We start from the raw sequence: 25,226 nt of genomic DNA on the forward strand, positions 1-25,226 counted from the left end.
ATCAACAATTCAACAATCAGGCGGCTTGGCCTCCCTCTGCGCAATCACTTCTCACAGCGTTTTCCTTCCCCTTCAGATTATAACTAATCAATTAGAAGAATAGGGGGGAAAGGAAAAACACTACGAGGAACACTAGAAAAAAAGTTTACATGTCTTTATTGTTCGAAAATTCACATGATATGCATTTTTAAACCATGCCCATGTGCATCATCCAATGCGAAAAGATCAAACACAGACTCTGGCAAGGCTTTGTAAAAAATACATGGTTGCTGTCTCTGCAGACAAAGAGATTCAAGCTACATTCACATTCATTTCAGATCTTCAGCAATAAACACAAAACTCTGCTCAAACAAAACATATAAATATATTTATTTATGCCTTTGCGCACGCACGCACACACACACATACACTATACCCATTTCTTATTAAATCTCCTCAACATCGGTAACGTCAGACTGAAGACAGTTATTCCAGCAGCATTAGTGTTTCTTGCACATCCAAGCTTTTTTTCACATCAATTTCATTTCTTTGACTATTAGTGAAAAGCATTTAAATAACAAATTAAGATATATATATAAAAAAATACATAAAACCTGTACAGCTTAACATGTCTGCTTAGTGGTTTATTTACTTGCAAGAGAAATGCACAGCTCAGTGTATAAAAATCTGTAAGACCAAAGTTGACCATTTTGCTCCATTTTCTCCTACTCAGTTAGGCTAAAATTCTGAGCTCAAATACAACAAAAACTCTGTATTAGTGTCGCTCATGTTGTTTAATAAATAGGGTGTAACAGAATGATAAATGCTAGTAGTGCTTTAGTCTCATTTATATTTCATAAAAGTTTGTGGGGAACACCATTTTAACAAAAAATAAAAACTCAATGGGATTAGAATATATAGAAATAAAATAAAAAACTAACCTTTTCACAAGTCCCTTCTTAACATCTGGCTCATTTCATCCCATGCACTATTTTTTTTTTTTGGCTACAACACTGATCTCATTTCTAACCACATTCGGATGAACCTGCCCTGTAGCGCCCAAACACAGTATAACCAGTCCCTTCAAAGCGGCAGGTGGGGAAGATTTGAACAGAACTAAACCCTGGCATATGATTTGGGGCTAAACAGGCTGAGCAGAGGAGATACAGCAACTCCTGAGGACCGTCAAAACCGCTGGCTACGGCACCTAGAATCAAAACACAAAGGGTTCTAATTAAATTGGATGAACAAGAACAATGTGAACCAGCCATCTACTTTAAGAGCAGAGTCTGGTACAGAAGTAAAAGTGAATGAAAGTGTTCTCCATCACTCTGGCAGGGGTTGAAAGTTTGTTTGACGTTTTGGCATGTTTAACAGTCTCGATTGGGTAATCTAATTAGAACTTAAGCCACCGTAGACTATCATTATTTCAGTAACGCAACCTTAAATAGTAACTTCAGCCTGTGGTAAAAAAAACTGCACCATTTCACTTGAAATCAAGTTGAAAGTTCAGCAAGGTCAATGTAATCCATCCATCAAGGTAAAAGAGCAGCATTACCCTGTGATCAGGGGAACCGCCCATCCCTCCCCTTCCAATTGTTTAATTTAAGCTGTGGTGGATGATGACAACAGAGCGCGTTTCAATGTGGGACGCCATAGTGCAAGTGACAGCTGTACAGACATTGCGCTCTGCGAAGTTAAACGCTTGGATAAAGTGGGATAAGGCGGACTGACATTGTCGAGTAGGATTAGTGGTTTAGTTTATCTTTCCCCGACCCACCATATGACTTAAAGTTCTTACTCAACTGAAAGATAATATCTGAAAGGCATAAACCCAAAGAAATAAAAAATAAATATATGTATAAAACTATCATCATCATCATCCACACACAAACGCTCAAATGTTTGGGGTCCGTATTAAAAAAAAAAAAGAAGTTTTTGAAATACTCTTTCGCTCACCTACCGCTCTGGCTACTTTGACGCGTGTATGGTGTGGCAGTGGCATAGGTTAGTTGTTACAACGAGCGAGAAAGGTTAACATGGAGCACGCTAAATCTCGAACCTCCAGGGAATCGCCGGAAAAAAAAAAGAAGTCAAACAGAGGACAGTCTGCTGGCAAAAAGAACGCAACAGAGCTTGTAATTGATCAACATTGGCTTGGCTTTTGGGAGATGGTGAACACTAGGTTTGCTACGGTAGTCAGTGTTACCGGTGTTACACGGTGTTCAGTCGCAACACCGGTTTCATCACTTGCCCACCGCGGCACCGAAAAAAATAATAATAATTTAACGCAATTACACAGAATCCGTTTTTTTCTGTTACCCGTTGACTAGCGTTGTATGATCACGCTCGTATTAATGTGAATGCTTTTAAGACTAAAGAGACCACGCTGTGTAAGTCCTGCCTATTACACACACACACACAAATAAATAGAAAAGACGCGCGTCAGTATCGAGTTGTCTTTTGGGCTTGAACAAACCGTAACACACAAATTATGCCAAAATGTTGGATTTGTCGAGTGTCCTCATAAGATCAGTCTTAAATGATTTAAATAAAGTCTTAAATGAACGTAGAGATTTGTGAGAAAATGGGACGAGTGTCAGATCGCGTCTCTGTCAGCAGCGGCTGGTCTTAAAGTGTTATTATGTTAATCAAAGAACGATTAGAGAGTAAATTACTCACTCAGACCCGGCGCCAGGAGGATTGTTATACCGTTAGCCTAATAATCATGAATGCACTCCGCTATCTTTAACACATCTCCGGCGAACGGCTTCTTCACGCAAAAGAAAAACTCTTCATAAAGCGCAGTGAAATTCAGCGACCTCCTGATGGATCGTGCAATTCACACGAGCTCAAAGCGCATGCGAGACTGCTGCGAGTAGTCAAACTTTTATTAATGAAACTGAAGATCAGAGGGAATCATTTCTTTAATGTATATTTTTTTTACTGGTTGGCCGGTCACACGGCTTTCATAGTTTTCAGTTTAAATTAGCTATTTAAATGGCCCTGCCGGTGATACCGGTATTACCGGTGTTGTCACACGTCGATTAACTGGTGGGAAAATATCCTCACCGTCACATCCCTAGTGAACACTAAGAGATTTGAAATGTTGTGAAAGTGAAATGGTGTTTTTATTACTCAGGTGAGCAAGGTAATTTATTGAACAGATAAATTTCAATATGTAACTCTCTAACAGAGAGCATAATCTATCGTGATGGGTCATATTCATCCTCAGTCACGCAGAGCCGAAGCATAACCAAAATAATATTCTTCTGTAAAATGTATGCAGTTTTTTTTTAACTGTCAGAGGGTCAAGTTACATAGTGTACCTTTAACTATATATTTTCAAATGTAATTAAATCCTGTGACAGAAGAGGTTAATTTTCAGTAATTATTACTTCAGTAATATATTTTTTTTGTTGCAACTTGCATACATATCTAAGATAGATAGATTTTTATTTGTCTTCGAGAGGAAATTTGTTTCCACTGTAGATGCGTACATAACAAATAGCTGACATCACACAAAACAACAACAAAGAGAGCATAAATGACGTATCAATGACCGATTTCCTATGCATTTAGAGCTTGTATAGACACAGGAACAAAACTTACTATACCTGGCCTTTCTACACATCGGTAACCTATACCTACGGCCAAAAGGCAGGGGGATAAAATATTCATAGAGTGGGTGGTCTGGGTCGTTTTGGATGTTTTTTGCCTTTCGCAGCATGAATGTAGAGACACTATCCAATAAATCAGGGGTAAGGATACCAATCATTTTACTTGCTAAATAAGTTATCTTTAAGAATTTGTTCTTGTTGGTGACTGTTAGCATATGAAAAAAACTAAATGGCACCTTAAATAAGGACTGGCTCAATAATACTGCGATACAAAAGACGACAACGAGGCTGAACAGACAAGTGTCTAAGTTTACGAATAGAGTGTGCTGGTTGAAGTTGAGATTTTGATCCAAAGTAATGCTGAGATATTTGAAATACTCCACCCTTTTAACTATCTCTCTCTGTTAATGGTAATGCTAGAAGCATGAATCTGTGTTTTTGGGGAGCTAAAGACAAGTTCCTTCTAAAATGTGCTGTAGAATGTTGATAGTCCAAAAAAGGGTCATTGTCCTTCTTAAGCAGAGTAAGAATGGCTGTATCATCTGCATATTTAAAGTAATGAGTAGTGGTAAATGGACTCTGACAGTCATTTGTGTATAGAATATAAAGAAATGGGCTGAGTACGCACCCCTGGGGGGCGCCAGTATTAAGAACAATGGTTGGTGATGATGCATTGTCCACCTTTACCACTTGCGGTCTATTAGAAAGAAAATTATGGATCCAATATATTAGAGATTATGAAACTTGCAGACTCTGTAGTTTCTTTATCACCAGAAGACGCTGAATTGAGTTGAAAGCGGAGCTAAAGTCAATAAAAAGAAGTCTGGCATAATTCCCAGAGATATATGCAAATTGTAGACAATCTAGAGATGTTGTAACATATGGAAGCACACTGTTTCATTACAAAGTAATGTCTTTGCTGTTGCATTTGATCAACTTAATGTGTTCTTGCTGAATAAAAGAATTAATTTGTTAAAAAAACAAAAACAAAACAAATTAAATAAAAAAAATATCAATCCATCAGGGTGGTGATCTTAAATGCATCTACCTATATAGGCAGCTCACTAGGTTTTGGAACACAGATGCGGGAGTTTTTCCAGATAGGATGAACCTGAAATGATATAATTGGCTTTACCTACGTCAGGTGGGTTTGGCAGTTGGGGTTGGAGCCCCACCCAAGAACAGTGACTCGACATAGGTCAGTGCGCTCTGCATTGACGTCAGGCAGTACCCCTCCTCTCCAATCAGATACCTGTAGACATAAATAAACACTTCATTAGCGCTTCTCCTCACAAGGGAAAACAAGATCTCTTCCACTGGGGGTCAACTTCAAGTGAACCCGTCTGCTAATGAGACTAAGACACGAGATCAAGCTAAAGCCAAGAATCAGCATGTTGGAGAATGCGAAGAGAGGATATAAAGTGATGGAGAAAATGAGAAAGCCGGAAAGTATGAGACAGATTATTCTGTTCTCTCAGTAACCATAAAGTAAAAAACAAAACAAAAACAATTGACTTCACAAGGAATATTCCCACTCTTTTTGATCAATTCAGTATAAAAAAAAAGTTTTGGAACTACATATAATAGGCCTTTTTTTGGTGAACTATCCCTTTAAGTCTTAGACACATTTATATAGACCCATTTAAATGAAACCTGTTAACTGTGCCTGAGAACGAGAACACTTCCTATCACAACTTCCCTCACACACTGCAGAGAGTTCCACCCTCAGTTCCAAGCCACTGAGCAGCATAAACTTCTGAAGATATTTTATTTGTATTTTTATAGGGAGAGAAAAACCCAAACCAGAATATCCCCAACATTCCTTGTTAAGTGCCAATCTAACCAGCCTGTAAAAATGTCCAATTTATACTGATAAACAGAGCTCAGGGCTGTGGTCGGAGTAGACACGCGAAAGTACAGCACAGGAGGGGTGCAATGAATCCCCAAAACACCACTCAGGAAACAGGTCAAACGGCCACCTATACAAACTGAGATCTCACAGTTGTGATTTCTATCGCTCAATATAATTTTTTTTATATACTCATATTACCAAAAAGAACTGTAATGTTTGATGGGTTTATTCCAACATGTTTAGACTGGAGGGTATTCTTCTAGCTGAAATATTTATGCAAACATCTGAGACTGTGCAATAGATGACACTTCGATTATTGGTAGCGAGTGAGGTCGTGTTCTGTTGACACGATACATGCATAAAGGACAGAGAGACTGGCAAATTTCCAAACAGCGTCATCCCACCATCATCAAGTGATGCCAAAAATTTGACGGATTGACAATCTGTTTTGGAGACTGTCATTTTCTATTGCATAATATTTTTTAGTCAGGCTGTAAATGTAGATTTAAAGTGCACCTATTATGCTATTTTAAAGGTTCCTAATTTTGTTTTGGAGGTCTCCTACAATAAAGTGTTTTTTGACCTTTGATGCATGTAAACCTAATTTTCTCATAATATACATTACACATTACCTCAAGAGTCTGAAAATGACTTCTAGAAGATTCATTCACTATAAGCCCTGAATTTAAGAGCTACTCTGCTCTGATTGGTCAGATGGCCCAGTCTGTAGCGATTGGTCGACCGTTTGGTCGAAACGTCCATTACTTTTATTTGTAATAACAAAAACTGTTTTACTATATTTTTGATCAAATAAATGCAACCTTAAATAATAATAATAGTAATTCATCACATTTATATAGCGCTTTTCTGGACACTCAAAAGCGCTTCACATAGAAGGGGGAATCTCCTCAACCACCACCAATGTGCAGCATCCACCTGGATGATGCGACGGCAGCCATATTGCGCCAGAACGCCCACCACACACCAGCTTACTGGTGGAGAGGAGACAGAGTGATGAAGCCAATTGGTATATATATACATGGGGATGATTAGGAGGCCATGATGGACAGAGGCCACTGGGCAAATTTGGCCAGGATGCCGGGGTTACACCCCTACTCTTTCGAAAGACATCCTGGGATTTTTTGTGACCACAGAGTCAGGACTTTGGTGAGCATTAGAGATTTTTCAAAAACTTTTGAACAGTAGTGTATATATAAAGTGTGTCCTTGTTGACACTTCTGTGGTTACTTGCCATTGATCTTCATTGATGCATGCATGTATATGTGTATGTATGTATGTATGCATGTATGCATGCATGTATGTGTATGTGTATATGTATATGTACGTATGTATGTATATATGTATATGTGTGTGTATTAGGGGTGGAACGGTACATGTATTCGTATCGAACTGAAACGGTACGGGCGTCACAGTTCGGTGCACGAATTTACACGGAGAATACACGGTATAAAAATAAATAAAACTCGCGTGCAAATTAATTAATGTAATGCAAAACTACTGTCAGATACGCGGGTTCTTTAGGGACACATAATCTGTACCATCGGCTTAGCTCTGAATGCGCGTTCACTTCAAACGTTGGCTTTATACGCGCGTCCTATTCGCTTTGGACTAGCATCGAACTAGACGCGAATTTGACGCTCTATTCGCGTTTGGTGTGACCGTGACCGCATAATGAACAGGCAGCGATGTCAAGATTGCAATGCTGGAGTGTGTGTGTGTATGCGAGAGAGAGAGAGAGAGAGAGAGAGAGAGAGAGAGAGAGAGATAGGCGCGCGGGCGCGATCGAACTGTGTGTGTGTGTGTGTGTGAGAGAGAGAGTGAGAGAGTGAGAGAGTGAGAGAGTGAGAGAGTGAGAGAGTGAGAGAGTGAGAGAGTGAGAGAGTGAGAGAGTGAGAGAGAGAGAGAGAGAGAGAGAGAGAGAGAGAGAGAGAGAGAGAGAACGAACAGTGGAAACATAAAAAACATACTCCGTCATTTTGTTCAGATCATTAAACCTGCAAAGTGTTTACTTATATTTGTGTACACTCGCAATAAAACACAACATTGTGCTTTTGTCACACTGTAAACTCTTGTCAAACTGTAACCTACAACTGTCACCCAACCAAAATCACACACACCCACGTCATATTGCATTGGTTTTAATTTCTTGTCCTTTTAAAAAAAGAAAATCGAATGTGTTTTTAATGGTAGTATTATTTTATACAGAAATCAAATATTTATAATTCAGAAGTGAATAATGTTACATTGTCAATTAATAATGTTAATTAAAATTAAGGAAAACAAATATATTGATCTGAAATATAGCAAAATAATTTTAAATTAATTCAGGTACAATTACCAAACATATCGCAAGGTCTTTTTGTCTTTTTATTAATTTAATTAATAAACTAATTATATAAAACTATTGTCAGTGCACTACAAATAAACTGGTTCTATGCCTTTATTAAAAAAACTTATTTAAAAAATACAATGCCTTCTGCATTTTTGTTTTGCTTTTCCCTCCATTGTACCGAAATCGTACCGAACCGTGATGTCTGAACCGAGGTATGAACCGAACCGTGACTTCTGTGTACCGTTCCACCCCTAGTGTGTTTATATATATATAAACTTTTCCTCTCCATTCTACACAATTTCTTGTGGCACAGCAATCTATGTTCATTTTTAATTCATGAATACTGTTACTTTGTGGAGAACAGTTAAATTATATGGCATTCGATATTGAGGACGCACCCCTCGTGGATGAACTCTTCCAACGCAGCACATTCAGACACCAGCTGAGGCGTTTCACTGCGTAATGCCACGAACGCCAGGATGGGCAATAGGTCATCGGCACCTCTGAGAGAGACAAAATGGAAGAAATTAACAAGACATGAAGTAGTAAACAAACAAATCCAATGACATTTCTTTGCAGGATAAACTATTCTCATAAAGGACATTAACAGAACACAGAAACCCCATGATTCATGTGATGAAGGGACACTTGCGTGAGAAAGTAGCTGGGTGTCTCCTTTCCTGCCGGACTGCAGGACACCCGATACGTTTTATACAGGTGAGAATAGCTCTACATACCATCCGTTTCAACATTGGTTCTGCAGCAATCAAAAGAACGCTCATGCACCAAAAAGGTGTGCTGGGATGACACAGCCATTTTCTTGTTTAAGCCTGTTTGTTAAATTATGGCACGATCTGAGCATATGATGAACAGTTGAAGAGTTTGGTGATGCGAACTTCAGAATAAATGCAAAACCAAAATATAGGGGCTATTGAAAGCATGAACTGCATGAAAGATGTAATGAATACCAATATGCCCCCTCTTGTCCTTAAAAGACAAAGCAAGACAAAAGGATAGACAGAGGAAATGACTGATGTGCAGAAGGAAACAGCAATATAAATTCAAGTGTGAGTGAATGTAATCCAGAAAGGAGAAGAAATAATGAGTGAGCAAGGAGAGACAATAGAACAAAACAATCGAAAAAATAGTGAGAATGGCTAAATTGTTCGTGTTCATGCATGCATGCATGAGGACATTCATTCTCCCTCACAACCAAACAAACTTAAAAGCAAAACAAAGGCAGAATGCGCCTTGGCTGTGCTACCGGGGCAAAATCAGGGCAAGTCTCACAATGACACACTTCCAAACGAATCGGAGATGCCTTATAGCATAATCATTATTAAACCAATGTTCAATCACAGAATGGAAAAGACCCGAATAATGCTTAAGAACCAAAGCCTTTGGGTTCAGAAAGCAACGGTCCATTGTTCTGGTAAGAACAAACAAACATACGAATATCAGGGGTGGGTAGTGTGACCAAAATCACAATTATAAACAATAGTCGTTCAAAAAAATAAACAAATCCTTTAAATAATCCTTTAAATATAAAGATGTGTAATATTTTTTCAATTTTAAATATCAACAGAAAATAAAAAAATAATATCAAATAAATATTCAAATACCTATAAAACAGAAAAATAACAGTTACCGGTATATAAAAAATAACTATAAATGTAACATTTAAATTATTATTATTATAAAAATGTTATACAATATACAATATATATTCAAATACCTATAAAACAGAAAATAACAAATACATAAAAATAATATAACTATAAATGTAACAATTATTAATTTAATATTTACATTTTTGTTATAGAAATTATATACATTTATGGTCTATACAAAGCCTACACCCCATCTATACGAGACAAACAGTGTCTGCATGCAACACTTTCTGTGTTGTGCATGATTTAATTTTTTTTTAGCCACCACGGATATATTGCACAGTATAAATTGTATAACAGAATCTGCACCATTTGCTACATTTTCTACAAATTACACATGAGCTAAATGTTCATCCTTAATAGAAAAACAAAACTGGATGTCATTGTATAAGAGATGCAGACAGTGCTCTAAAAACAAGCATCTACATCAGTCATTGTCATGGGGTGCCAAACCGCTGAGCATGTGCGTCACCAGCGAGCCTCTGCTCGGCAAGCTGTGATGCAAAGAGACACATGTAGATATGACGCAAGTGTTCATTCTACCCACATTTCCTAGTAGAAAGCAAGCAAGAGACAGATGAACAGGCATCTTTTTTTTTTTAAATGGGTGTGGCGGGGCAGAGAGGTTACAAACATCATAACGGCCCACATAACTTCCCAGTACAGTTTTCTCCTATGCAGGATGCTGGCGTGAGCTCACACTTTAACTGTCGAGAGACGGGAATAAATTTAAGATGTTTTTCAAAAGAGTGGAGCAGACGCTGAGGTCTGTGGGAAGTACACTCACTCTGATCAACCTGAATAAATACACACATTCAAGAAAATGTGTGTCATCAGGATGATATTACTCTGGTTGAACACACCCGTTTCATGCTGTGAAACCAGAATTCAAGACTTTTCAAGTAAGAAGAGGCGACAGTGTAATCTCGGCGGCGTCAATTTATTTGCCAGGAGCTGTGTGAACATCTAATGAACTAGCATCACATTAGAACATACACAGAGCCCACAAGTATCTATCTGCAAAAGAAAAAGCTCCTTTTTGTTAGAATAACAATCAATTTTACTTGACCTAAGCAGTTCTACATTCAGACTCTCAAAGTGCATCAAGGCCAAAGTCTGCTCCAGACAGGGCGACCCACTTAGAGAGGAAGTCAGCTCCGAGCGCCCCGCGGGGGCCAGAGGGTCAAGACGGGACCCCTGCTGAGCTTTGGCCTCCATGAGGTCTGATGAAGTCTGACACAAGGCCAGCTGACAAGCAGTAGATTGTGTTTAAACAACTCTGAACTCCAACATAATAAAGTTGCTTTTTGATTGTTTGTCGTCTTTTTTTTTTTTTTTAAAGGACAGCGAAAGGGACAAAGCGTCACAACAACACAACATGTTACAACCTTGTGTATACTCACATTGCTGCTGATTTGGGTTGAGGGTCGTTTTCTTGCAGGAGGCGGTACTCTTCAGCACAGCCACAGATCATTCGTAAAGTTCTCACTGCAATGAAAAACAACTGCAGTCAGAAAAATACTGGTATTGTACCTAAATGGAGCATATCAATACCATAAGGGTACATGTTAGCATTAAAATGCACCCTTTAGGTGTAGAAATATACTTTATATTACATAAATGATGTGTAAAACATGTACAATTTAAGAACAAAAGTATGAAAGCCCATTTCTGGCACAAAAAAAAAACAGCTTTGGTAAATCAACTTTGAGTGTCATAAGTCGAAATTACAAAATGAGTCATAATTATGAGTGTATGACCATTTTTATTTCTTATAATTGATTTTAAAAAGTCAATCATAACATGAGTCAAATTAAGACATCTCGATTTTGACTGTCAACTATGACTCAACTTCAAAATTATGACTAATTCGACTGAAATAATTTTTATTTTTTATTTTGTTTATGACATTAAGTTATTTATGATGAAGTCAAAATTATGACATACCAAATCATATAAACTGAATAGTCTAAATAAAAGTCAAATATAAGATGTAGAAATTATGACATTGACTATTCATCTCATTAATGTTCATGTAAATTTTGACTTTAAATTTTGTCAAAATTATGACATACCAAGTAATTTGAGATGAATAGTCAAAATTATGAGATAAAGTCAAAAATAAGATGTAGAAATTATGACATTTAGATTTTTCTTCTCAATGTCTATGTAACTCTTTACATTCAAGTCAAAATTATGCCATGTCAATTATAAGATGAAGTCAAAATTATTACATACCAAGACATATTTATGAAAGAGTGAAAATGATGAGATAAAAAGTCAAATATAAGATGTAGAAATTATGACATTTTGACTATTCATCTCATTACGTTAAAATTTTTTCTCCTATCCCACCTTAACATACAGAGATAGCTAGAAGCCAGAAATCTGTAGTCTAATTTCTTCTTCTAAAAAAAAGGGTGGGACTATCTGTCTGTCAGAGCAGATGGGGAGAGTGTTTGTTAAACACATTTGAAATTTTTATTTTTTTAATTCTGTTTAGGCATTGAAATGACACAGCAGAACACACAGAAAGGGTTTATGGTTTCATTTTAAGCATCTCAGAGATCTTACCAATACATTCAAGTTTCTTTTGAGGACAATAGTCTCTACACAAAAGCTTCAACTCCTGTACTGCCGACTCATATGGGTAGGAACCGTGCAGCACAGCGGTGTCTCTAGGGAACAATTTGGATGCTACACCAAGATCACCAGGTGAAACATTACGATGAAGACGCATGCTGTTCTCAACAGCCAGCTCCCGTTCTTGATTCACTTCCCTAAAGAGTCAAAAGAAACACATAAAATAATATGTAATTTAACTAAACCATAAAGCAGCTATTAAAGTGTTTTGACTAAATGCTTTTTTGGGAGCAGTTGTAAGGGAAAATGGCATTTTCAGCCATGCTGTAACTAAAGAACAAATGTATAAGATACAAATTGACAAGCAGTGCCATCTACTGCTCAATATCTAGATAAATCATGGAATGACTCTGCAATCTCTGCCACCCAAAGGAAAGGCTGCCCACTGCAGAGCCAGTGAGTGGAGCTTGACGTCTCTCTGAACCTAATCGGTGGAGCTAGGCTGTGTTTAACTCCACTTTTAGATATACACTCGCAAACTTCCCTAAGCACTTCCTCTCGGGGAATTCCCGCTGCCATTTTGAAGTGGGTAGGAAAGTTTACTTGGACAGAGCCTCGACCCCTCGATTTTGACCGAGGGAGCGAATCTACTAAATATGAACACTTCAGGCAAATCCATAGACCACTATGCAAAGCATAGTGATGTCACAGCGGATCCGAGCTTAATTTACCCTGAACCCACACAACTCTACTGTATGGTATTGGCGTTATTTTGACATTTAACTGCATAATACTTGTCTTGTACCTACCTTAAGCTGGTTGCTTTTTTTTTTTGCTTTTTTTTTTTTTACAGTTATAGTTTATTGTATGGTTATCATTTTCATTTGTGTAATTTTGTATACTTTCTCCAACAGCCCACGTTTACATAAAGGCCTATAGAAGGATGCAAAAGAAATTCATAAAAAAAAAAAAAAAACTGTAAATAATAAATCAGCTCCATTTTGGATTCCAGTGATCAAGGGCTTTTTAGGGTGTTGCATTTAAACGCGTTGCAAGGGTTACGTCAGCAGTGGGCACTCATGAAACGTAAGCAATGATGTACATCTGAGTGACAGAGACAAGTTTGCGAGGGAAGGGCATAAAAAAGGACTTAAACGCAGCTCTAGAAAGTCCAACTGCACCCTAACTTTAACCTAGAGATGCAACGATTGCAATTTTCTTGGCAGATTCCGATTTTTCTTGCAAGTGTGACCTGCCGATACCAATTTTTGCTGATTTCGGTTTTCTTTCAAAGAACTATAATTGACAGCATATACAAAAAAAAAAATCGACTTTTCTTCAATGCATCTCTCTTTATTCCATTTCATTTATTTGTGCTGTTGTTTGGAATTTGTTTATTTGTTCCAAACAACAGCAAAAATAAATGAAATAACTTAAAGCCGTGTTTATTTCATATCTCTCTTTATTCTATTTCATTTATTTTTGCTGTTGTTTGGAATTTGTTTATTTGTTCCAAACAACAGCAAAAATAAATGAAATAGAATAAAGAGAGATATGAAATAAACACGGCTTTAAGTTTTCAGGTGGGTATACAGTATATTCAGGTAAGAAATACAACAGAAATTAAAAGTAAAATGTAAAATAATGATATTTTTTAATTAAATACAGATTAATGCTTACAATTAGTTACAAAAGTTATTCAGTAAAGACCCGAGTGATTTTTTTTGTCTTTTGTTCTTGTATTAATATGACAGACAGCAGCAGGAATATTAGGCTGCTGTCACTTTAAAAGCGTATGCACGGATCCAATATACTGTTAAATGTTATCTTGCTCTACTAATTAGGTTCCAAAACTGACTGTGTTTAACGAGGGTTTCTGCACATTTTTTAAAGTCAAATTTAAGGCTTTTTAAGACCTGAAAAAATAAAAATGAATACTGTACATTAGGGGTGTGCAACATTGACCAAAAAAAATGTATTGCGATTTTCCAAAGTTTTGTTGATTATAATGCGTTTTTGTGCTGGTACCATGGCTGGTTTAGGCCTGTTGTTGACAGCTGACTCACGAAGATATTCATTCTATGTGGTGGTCAGTTCACAGCAGTGACATAAATTAAAAAAAATTATTAAGGGGCAATATTTGCCACCTTAATTTGATTTCCAGGGGCATTCACCTTTTATGTAAAATTCTAACATTCAAATTAAATTATATTAGAATAATAACAGTATAGGGCTGTTACCAGTCAAATGAAATCATTATCAACAAAATCCATCTTTGAAATCCATCTCAAAAGCGGCATTAATATTATATTTACAACTGCATAATGCTATGAGATTTTTTTTAATTCAATATTTAAATATGAAATTATTTCTAATTTGAACTTTTTAATTAAAGGGTATTTTAAATATGAAACTAAAACGTAAAACCGCCAGTAGGTGGCAGAAAGTCCCTGTTGAGGGAGTCAATCATTCAAATGGCTGATTCATTCAGGAAAGCAGCAAGTGATGGGCCATTGAATCATTAATTAAGCTGTTTCGTTCAAAACGCGAAAAAATATCATTGCTGTCTGTTGCATGGAGACTCTGCTACGGTTTCATTTTGAAATTTTCGTCAGCGAAATAAAGGAAAAATGAACAATATTCTGTCTAAAATGTAACTCACAATTTTAACTTACTGTTCATTTAACTGTTGTATGCAATAAATTTCACATTTGAAATTGTGCTGGGGAAAACGGCACTCTTGCTTATGTGATATTGTAATATAACTACATAATATGAAATGAACAAGACAAAAACTCATTTGGGGACATACCTATAACTGCACACATCACGCAGTGAAAGCACGTGTGACAAATGCAATGTCAGCTCACAGTGACTCGTACATCGTTAAAACTATAATTACAATATCATCATAGACAATACATATCGCACACCTTTAAGCACATAAAGAATGAACTTACAATTGAACTGACTATTACCCATTTTCTCCTCCTCTCCTCCTGTTTTGCGTTCAGGAGACAGACGTAATGCTGCCGTAAATGACGCGAATTGTCACGTGAACAAGTAAATCCACAAAAATAGAATAATAAAAAAACAACATGTACACCAATTAGATTGTTTTAATTTGGTAAAGCATTCAGATACGTCCAAGTCAAAATGGCATCCGAAATTTAAGACCTCTCATGAGTAAAAATAAGACTATGGCTTAAATTTTAAAAATCTAATTTAAGACTTTAAGGATCCGTGGGAACCGTTAACTGATACTCGTCAAGACGGGCATTTTGACATAACTTTGATGTGAGCGCTCACACAACCCCAAACTTTTGAAAGGTGGTATCATTTGTGAAAAACACTTAATTTGTGACCTACCTAAAGAGTGCCAATAGAGGGCGCCAAATAGGGGTGAAGAAGACTTCTTCTATGCTGGCCACACATTGGTCCTTAGAGATGGCAGTGTTGAGACATTCAAAAGACAGAAGACACAGAGACAGCAGGCGATCTGTTTCACACAAAGACAAATCCATTTACCATAGAGAATCAGCCAACTAGTACATTTCATAAAAGGACCTTTGACAAACACGTTTATGGTGGATTATGGCACTCTGGCGTTGTTTACACCCTGACATGATACAACCCCACAGATCCCACTGGCTAGAACAGGGGATTTCCATGAATGCTGAACTCACATGTTGCACATTTCTAGAGTCACAACTAAGGTCTGTCACACAACAAACAAACATTTATTTACCGATAGCATTGTGAATATCTTTGACAATGGCCTTCAAATGTCCCTTCAGAGCACGCTCCTCAAGATCATGAATGTGAGACTCTAGGTCCATGTGTGTTGTGTCAAAGGTCACATCAGAGTCGATATCATCTCCACTGTGAGAAGGAACCCAGTCCAGCTGAGTAAGAAACTTCTCCAGATCCTCAAAAGAGTTCTCCCTATCTGTGGAGATCAGAGTTGATGACTCGTGCGGTTCGGTTTCGGACTTAGTGTCGCTTGAGTTGAGGTCGTGGGATGGGGAAAGGGAGATGGAGGCATCAGATAAGCTGTGTGTCAGAGCAGATTTGAGTGGGCTCTGCTGCTGCTGCGGAGAGATATGACTGTCGAACAGGAGCAGGCTCTGGGCGCTGCGGGATGGCTTTAAGGGTAGTGAGCAACCAGGCACTGTGTCCAGAGGAACACACTGGCTCACTATGGGATACAGTCTGTTATACACACGATACTGAAGCTTCTTCAGCAACTTCATGACTGGGTGATCTGGGTAGCTGGGATCAAGAATGACAAAAACAGGTGACATTAGATACAGAAGAAACACTCATTCATTTTTACAGATGATCTGACACCACGAACCTACCTGAGAAGACAGGAGATAAGACCTATAACCAGTGTCGGATCATTTGGATTCATTTTCAGATTAGCTTTCCAAATTTTTGGCCATTCCTATGATTAAACCAATGAAACCATTATTTATACATAATTAAGAAGAGATGTCAAAATTTGGGGTCGGCAAGGATGCCGTTCTTTGACTAACTTCCCATTATTACCTATATAAACATTTCTTGAGCACCAAATCAGCATAAATAAAGGATCACGTGAGACTGAAGACTGGCGTGATGGCTGCTGAAATTTTTTCTTGGTCATCACAGGAATAAATTACATTTTAAAATATATTAAAATAGAAAACAGTTATTTTAAATTGTAAAAATATTTTACATTTAATGTTTTTACTGTGTAAATGCAGCCTTGCTGAGTATAAGAGACTTCTTACAAAAACAAACATTAGTGTAGGTTTACTAGTTCAATTAACAGATGCACAAAGATACATAAAAAGTCTAAAATCAATGCTGCAATATAAATATACTTACATGATCATGCTCATATTCAAGCACACTTGCATACAGAACTCGCTGCTCTTGTTCCTCAGGTGTAATGGTCCCACAGGTTGCAAACCTCCTGGAAAAATGCAATTTCATGCACACGAATTAACACAGTAAAATTCTAGAAAACCATTGAGCATTAAATGGCTTAAAGGTGCTCAGATTCTTAACATAACTTTGTCATTCTAAGGTAATATGTGATGCACAACAATGCAAGAAAAATATGCAAAACTCATAACACTCCATGTGCAACTTAACGTTATGAATGTCCATCTGGCCCATGGGTCAAAAGCTGCTCACCTGTTGGCTTCTTCCTGCAGCCGGAGTCTCCTCTCCTCCATTTTCCTTTGAAGCTGCAAGCGCTCAGGAAAACTCCCAACAGTTTGAAAAATCAGAAGCAGCTAACTTTGCTCACAGCACATTGATTAAAGGGATGTGTCACCCAAAAATGAAAATTCTGTCATTAATTACTCAACCTCATTATGCAGCATGTTTTCGCTTCCAGTTCAGTCGAGCTTCGGTTTATGTTCGCTGACACACGAGAATGAACCTCATTGGTTCTCGCACGTCAAACGAACCTGCTTGAGCTTCCGTTTACCACAACTGATGTGTGAGTTGATCAATGTTTTTATGCGAATAAAAGGCTAAATTCAATCTATTCATCATATAAAACAGTTGTCTCTTTAGAAAATTTGGACTAAACCACACAAAGTTGCGTAGCTGTCAATGGAGGGACAGAAAGCTCTCGGATTTCATCAAGAAGATCTTCATTTTTTTCTGAAGATGAACGAAAGTCTTACGGGTTTGGAACGACATGAGGGTGAGAAATTAATGACAAAGAATTGTCAATTTTGAATTCATGGTGACTTTAATAAAAGCCACAGCCCAGGAAACCATAAAGGATACTGCATCTTGTCTTGCTTTGGCTATTATTAGATTCTCCATCATTTGCCTCTGAAGTGAGAGAGTCTGTATTAAGAAAAGAAATAAAGATCATCATTATACAAGTATTTATTTCAGTTTGAACTTTGATTATTGACATTTACTCATTAGTAGAAGAAAAGTTGAGGAACGTTACATGACTATAGTGCATGCATATAGTGCGGCATCCCTGCAGATTTAACAGATTTGAGTTAAAATACTCACAGCAAACACTGATCATTCAGTTTGAAGGGACCTCTACCATAGCTATTAAAGGGTTAGTTCACCCAAAAATGAAAATTATGTCATTAATGACTCACCCTCATGTCGTTCCAAGCCCGTAAGACCTCCGTTCATCTTCGGAACACAGTTTAAGATATTTTAGATTTAGTCCGAGAGCTTTCTGTCCCTCCATTGAAAATGTATGTACGGTATACTGTCCTTGTCCAGAAAGGAAATAAAGACATCAAAGTAGTCCATGTGACATCAGTGGGTTAGTTAGAATGTTTTGAAGCATCGAAACTACATTTTGGTCCCAAAATAACAAACTACAACTTTATTCAGCATTGTATTGTCTTCCGGTTCTGTTGTCAATCCGCGTTCAGTGACGCTGATGACGTAATGACGCTGCTGACGTGTATCTGATGTGTCCATGTATTCGGGTTCAAATAAATATGGCTGGGGAAAAAAATGCAAGCCTTCCTCTGTGTCGAAATCCTTAGACATGTTTGCGAAGATTGTTTTGTTTACAGCGTGCGTCTCCCTCAGACTGTAAACGAAGCTCGGGCGCACCAGATAACACGTCAGCAGCGTCTTACGTCATCAGCGTCACTGAACACGGCTCGACAACAGAACCGGAAGACAATACAATGCTGAATAAAGTCGTAGTTTTTGTTATTTTTGGACCAAAATGTATTTTCGATGCTTCAAAACATTCTAACTAACCCACTGATGTCACATGGACTACTTTGATGATGCCTTTATTTCCTTTCTGGACAAGGACAGTATACCGTACATACATTTCCAATGGAGGGACAGAAAGCTCTCGGACTAAATCTAAAATATCTTAAACTGTGTTCCAAAGATGAACGGAGGTCTTACGGGCTTGGGACGACATGAGGGTGAGTCATTAATGACATAATTTTCATTTTTGGGTGAACTAACTCTTTAACAAGAACTAAACTATTTCTGTCCTGTAACTGGTCAACAGGTCGTACCCATTTGTAAATCACACTTTTACCCAATAGATTTTTTGCCAAATTAACTTTCAAAAATACAAAAAGTATTGCCAAGTAAACTAATGAAGTAAATCAATAATGAACTTTTAAAAGCAGACTTAAATACAGTCAGTTAATTTTTTTTTAGATGGATCATGTCACAGCATGACATGTCAACTTTCAGTAACAATTTACAGTAAGGTCTCATTTGCTAGCATTAATTAATGTTTAAACAAACATGAACTAACTTTTTTTTTATTACAGCTGTTCATTGTTTGTTCTTATTACTTCACAGTGCATTAATGTTAACATACAACTTTTGCTTTTAATAATGTACTTAGTACATTAACAAAGATTGACTACTGTAGTTAACTAATGAAACCTTATTTTAAGGTGGTAACGTTACCCAACTTTACAATATTATTTTAAAATGTCATTTTACGCACTGGATGTTCATACGGCAAAGATTCAGGTTTTAGCATAACGTCACTTGCATACCAAATACGCATACGGTTTTCCCTCCAAACCATTAAAGGATTTAATATGCAATCCGCTTATTTTGAACAGAACCAGTTACCTTTTTTCTCTCGCCACGTAACGTTAAATAAATAAATAGTGTCAAAACGAACCTTCCAGAATGTCTTGAGTTTTTTCCAGTATAAACGAAGATCCATTGGTGTTTCTCTGTGTCTCCGGATCATTCTTGAAAACTGGACAGCACACAATATTTGCGTTCCGCCGAACAACATAAAAGTGTGTTTGACCCGCCACCAAAACTTATACGAAAGAACTTACCGTGCAACTAACTGCGCTATTGCTAATTAAAACTACGATAGCGACCGCAAATTATATGAATTGTCTTTGTCTGAGTGCGGCCAATCCGTCGCCCTGAACACCTGACTGGATCCCACACTCACTGCAGGCGTCACAGCAACAGCACATGGACATGTGAACTCAGTGAATCGCGCAAAGCCATTTAAAACAAGAGGTGTGGCGTCAGATGTGTTATACGCATGCGCACAATAAAGCCATGGTGCGTAATCATCCGAAATAAGGTCAAAGAATAAGTTTATTGGGTAACACTTTACAATAAGGTTAATTAGTTAACATTAGTTAATGTATTAACTAACATGAACTAACAATGAGCAATACATTTGTTACAGTATTTATTCATCTTTGTAAATGTTTGTTAATAAAAATCCAGCTGCTCATTGTTTGTTCAAAGTGCATTAACTAATGATAACAAATACAACCTTTGATTTTAATAATGCATTTTGTAAATGTTGAAATTGATATTAAGTAATATTAATAAATGCTGTAGAAGTATTGTTCATTCTTAGTTCATGTTAACAAAGGTAGTTAACTAATGTTAACAAATGAACCTTTTTGTAAAGGGTTACCATTTATAGTTTTTCCCCACATAAGCAATTTTATATATTATGAATGCGTTGAACCACAAGGTTGGACAAATCACAGGGTGGAACATTTTTTCCTTGCCTTCCTGGGTTTATTTCATTCATCATTTTTTTTTTTTTTTTCATTCATCATTTTATCCATCATTTTATCTTTTTTTAAAAGTTTTTTTTTTCCAATTCCCTTTTTCTTCATAATTTGTTTAGATATGTATAATGGTGGTGAAAAATACAAACAAAAAATATGAATATAAATATTTACCAAAAAAAAAATATATATATATTAAAAAAATACAGCAGAATGAAAGAAACAGACTCAAGAAGGCACTAAGGCACTTTATTTTAGGGCTTCTGTATGTATGTATACATATATGTGTTTATTTATTAATTTGCTAGAGTAGAGCATACACAAGCACAGTATTTTTTTTATAGTCATTTTCCTAAGATTTATTTTATTTTTTAAATACAATCTCACATTGAATTTTTCTAGACTTACCAATGAGGTTTTTTGTGTGGCCTGACCAGGGGTAAGTCTTGCCAGTCGTGCTTCATAATTAGCCTTAAGTTTCTGGTTCAGACGCGACGCTTCTTCAATAGGCGTTAATTCCCTGTCATACACATACAAAAACTTCTTATTGTGAACATTCTGTGCATTAGTGGCAGCTCTTAGTGAGACTAAAAGAACGTGATGTACTATGGACTTCCTTTATATGGATGCAGAATAGATTTGTTCTCTATCACAGAACTGATAACCTTGAAAGATCAATTGTTGGGGCTTGGGGCCACAGGAAGTGCACATAACTAATGTGAACCATGATTTAAAAAAATAACAGTGATGAACAACCTAATATTAAATGTTGTGGATAGCAGATAAAAATTATCATACTCTTTTGTAATTTATTACTTATAATAATAATTTAGATATTAAGGAAAAGCTTCAAGTTTATGTCTTGGGCTCTTTCTCTTACAGAGGCATCATCCAGAATAAAAACAATTATTGGTTTCTTAAACGGCTAATTCACCCAAAAATGAAAATTAGCCAATGATTTACTCACCCTAAAGTCATCCTAGGTATATATGACATTCTTCTTTCAGACGAATAGAATCGGAATTATATTAAAAAATGTCCTGGCTCTTCCAAGCTTTATAATGGCAGGGAATGGCCGTATATTTTTTGTCATAAAAGTCCATCAAAGCGCATCCATCCATGATAAAAGTGCTCCGAAGTACTCCGAAATGGCCGAAGTCGATGCGTACAGCCATCTGCCGCAAGCTAGTTATTTTAGTCGATAAAGTTTTTTAAATATGGATATTTTTCCTACACGAACGCTTTGCTTCACTTCAGAAGGCCTTTATTAACCACCCGGTGCCGAGTGGAGCACTTTTATCATGGATGGATGCACTTTGATGGACCTCAAAACAGAAACCGCGATTCAATGCCATTATAAAGCTTGGAAGAGCAAGGATATTTTCATATATATCTCCGATTGTATTCGTCTGAAAGAAGAATGTCATATAAACCTAGGATGGCTTGAGGGTGAGTAAATCATGGGATTTACTCTATTATTAAATGTAGAGCTATGATGTGGTGAGAATTATTTTTATATTAACACTATTTATAATGTTATATAATACTAATGCATATGCATGTTTCAGTGTTACGTATATCTTGTTTTTGTTTGTTATCTTGAATGTATTAGATGTCATAATATATCTTTGGGAACAAGATGTGAACTCAACGATCAATGGATATTGGGACTATGTACCCATCGTTACATAAGTTCCTACACATTCTGCTGGTATGTATACAGTGCTTATGAAAATGTCAATGGATTACTGACTCACTTTCGGTTGTCTTGTGACTCAACTGTCTGAAACTTTTGGAAGACTTCAGGTGGCAGAAAGGGGGAGCCTGCCACCCCTCCCTCAGAGAGGACTCTGCGATGTCTGCTGGGCTGTTGCTTACTTTGTGTCACAGAAACCAATGCCGGCTCATTAGGCATTTCTACAAAGAGAGGAGTTTGGAATATTAGGTATATATATATATATATACAGTGCCAGTCAAAAGTTTGGAAACATTACTGTTTTTAAAAGAAGTCTCTTATGCTCATCAAGCCTGCATTTATTTGATCAAAAATACAGAAAAAAACAAACAGCAATTCAATATACTTTAGTCTTATTAGTCATCATTACTCCAGTATTCAGTGTCCAACATTGATGATAAGTGTCAAATCAGCATATTAGAATGATTTCTGAAGGATCATGTGACACTGAAGACTAAAGCTGCTATCACAGGATTAAATGACATTTTTAAATACACTACCGTTCAGAAGTTTGGGGTCAGTGAGAATTTTATTTTTATTTTTTGGAGGAAAGAAATCAATACTTTTATTTATCAAGGACAGTAAAGACATTTATAATGTTACAAAAGATTCTATTTCAAACAAATGCTGTTCTTTTGAACTTCCTATTCATCAAAGAATCCTAAAAAAAAAAAAAAACTGTACAACTGACAGACCAACAACTGTTTCAACATTGATAATAATAATAAATGTTTCTTGAGCATCAAATCCTCATATTATACTGATTTGTGAAGGATCATTTGACACTGAAGACACTGACACTGGTGATGCTGAAAATTCAGCTTTGATCACAGGAATAAATTACACTTTACTATATGTTCACACAGAAAACAGCTGATTTACACTGGAATAATATTTAATACTATAACTGATTTTTGTTGTATTTTTAATCAAATAAGCGCTGCCATGGTTAGCAGAAGAGAATTCTTTTAAAAGTATTTAAAATCGTACCGACCCCAAACTTTTAAACGGTAGTGTATATTAAATTACAAAACAGTTATTTCAGGTTGTAATAATACAATATTACATTTTTAACTGTATTTTTGATCAAATAAATGCAGCCTTGGTAAGCATAAGAGACTACATTATTCTAAACTTTTAAAAACAATATTTTTTAAATAAATGTCTATATGTTAAATAAATTAGAAGTTGCAACTTCAGGGACCTCCTGGTTGAAAACCAGGAAAAATAGGCTCACCTGATATTTTGAGATCACTTAATGCATTAATAGCTGGAATGGTGGTCTGTTTGGGATCGGACAGAGAGGTGGAGGAGGTGGCAGGTGCAGGGGACTCTCGCTTCCTTATTATACATGATTTGACCCTCTCCAAACATTGCTCAACCAGTTTCACCATCTTCTCTAATTCCACCGACTCCATCTCTCCTTCGACTGCAAGAGGAGGTGCATAATTTATATTTCATTTTGCTCATCCAGAACATAAAAACAGCACTTTAAAGGTACAATTTAAAGGTCTGAAGTTCTAACAGTCATTTCGCACTGCACCAACAGACGCAGACCAATGCCGACAGTCACCAGATTACAGCACGTAACTTCTCAGACATTCAAATAACGATTCAGCATGTTCACTTGGCGAAAACAACAGATTCCTGTTGGTGCGGTGTGAACTGGCCTTAAACAACCAGGTTAACTTTGCATGAGCCTGAAAAGCTAATCATGAACAATAGAGCTTTAGGAATCATTTACAATCTTTTCCACACGAGTTAAGATACAGTACATTTTAACCCACAAAAAGGACTGTGTGTCTTGTCAATCAAATTCACTGATGTCATGATGATGAAGCACATAACATTGTGTGACACATAAAATCTCTTCCTTTAAAGTCCTCCTGTTCTCTCTTGAAGTAGGAAGCCGGGTCACAGCACATGACAATGACTGTCATAGAGGAAATAAAATGTATTGTGAAATGACAATTGAAGCCTAAACTCTCATCACTTTTGAATAGAAGAGTTGGATGTGTAATTGTAGTACATTTATGAACTCTCATAACGCAGTTTTGAAGTGTGAATAACTTACGTTTAGATTCGGCATCTTCAAGCAGAGCGTGGGAGATGTAGTTGATACTTCTTAAGTATTCACAGTATGCCTCCTATAAAGAGAAATAAATAAGCACAGTGGGTGTGGCAGGAAGATTGTATTGGATCTATTCTGCAACACAGTGCCATATTGTTAAGTTTAAGATTTGTTGCTAGATGTCCTTTTGAACTTCTGGGGTATCTCGAGTTGCCACATCTAACGTCACCCCCCAAAGAGAGAAGGACGACATCATGTATTATCTAAATCTGCAATGTGTCTGTGAGCTCAAACCAGGTCCGATTAATCGTTAAACACTCTGAGATCAGGTGATTCGCAAACAGGTAATTAGATTTGGTTAATATCAAAAAGTAAACTATGCAAATCACCATTGATATGATTTTATCCTAAGAAAGTATCAGTACTTTTAAATATTGTATCAGTAATTCATTGAAAAAAGTTCACATTTTGGACACGATCGACTGGACTCGCAGTTTTTGGGGGGAAATCATTGGGGTTCTCATGATCATCAGCTTCTATCAATGTTTACGCTGATAAATGACGTCGCTCTCGCATGCACTTATTGGCTAAATATGACCATATCTGGACCAAACAAGGCAGGTTTAAAGATTTAAACATATCTACCTTGTGTCTGTTGCTGGTGTCCAGCTGAATGGCCACTTTTACAAGCTTCATGGCATTCTGCAGTGGTCTCTGATTGCTGTCACTGAGAGGGGCGGCCATCCTGCCAAAACAATCGCGCGAGTTTGACACTCAGCATCACAGCAACAACCTCTAGTGACGCAATTAGTGTGTTTCAAAATAAAAGGCCGTGGTAATA

General features: G+C 36.9%; 1 protein-coding gene across 3 annotated transcripts; it reads right to left on the reverse strand.

Moving 5' to 3' along the window:
* Positions 1-141: 141 nt before the first annotated feature.
* vps9d1 (VPS9 domain containing 1) lies at positions 142-25,172 on the reverse strand. Of its 3 annotated transcripts, none has more exons than XM_056261275.1 (16): positions 25,031-25,172; positions 24,389-24,461; positions 23,552-23,743; positions 22,337-22,496; positions 20,988-21,099; positions 17,848-17,910; positions 17,242-17,294; positions 16,930-17,017; positions 16,419-16,504; positions 15,806-16,329; positions 15,427-15,556; positions 12,049-12,254; positions 10,878-10,962; positions 8,203-8,307; positions 4,739-4,851; positions 142-1,186 (listed from the first exon to the last, which is right to left on the reverse strand). In XM_056261275.1, the coding sequence occupies exons 1-15, from the start codon at positions 25,127-25,129 to the stop codon at positions 4,740-4,742; spliced, it is 2,088 nt and encodes a 695-aa protein (XP_056117250.1). In that variant the 5' UTR covers positions 25,130-25,172; the 3' UTR covers positions 142-1,186; position 4,739. The 3 variants fall into 3 exon arrangements, with proteins under 3 accessions (XP_056117250.1, XP_056117252.1, XP_056117251.1); XM_056261277.1 differs by having other exon boundaries at positions 142-1,589; XM_056261276.1 differs by having other exon boundaries at positions 4,735-4,851.
* Positions 25,173-25,226: the final 54 nt, after the last annotated feature.

The sequence above is a fragment of the Rhinichthys klamathensis genome, unplaced genomic scaffold (genome assembly GCF_029890125.1).
Source record: "Rhinichthys klamathensis goyatoka isolate OS25496 unplaced genomic scaffold, OSU_Roscu_1.1 h1tg000181l_1, whole genome shotgun sequence".
In the NCBI taxonomy this organism is placed as follows: Eukaryota; Metazoa; Chordata; class Actinopteri; order Cypriniformes; family Leuciscidae; genus Rhinichthys; species Rhinichthys klamathensis.

What these genes read in the sequence shown, in the direction of transcription:
- vps9d1 (XM_056261275.1), bottom strand. Translation starts at nt 25,129, where the DNA reads ATGGCCGCCCCTCTCAGTGACAGCAATCAGAGACCACTGCAGAATGCC. An exon ending in ACACCAGCAACAGACACAAG is followed by an intron (nt 24,462 to 25,030) that starts GTAGATATGTTT and finishes TTCTCTTTATAG; the next exon opens with GAGGCATACTGTGAATACTT. An exon ending in CAACCCAAATCAGCAGCAAT is followed by an intron (nt 8,308 to 10,877) that starts GTGAGTATACAC and finishes TGTCTCTCTCAG; the next exon opens with AGGTGCCGATGACCTATTGC.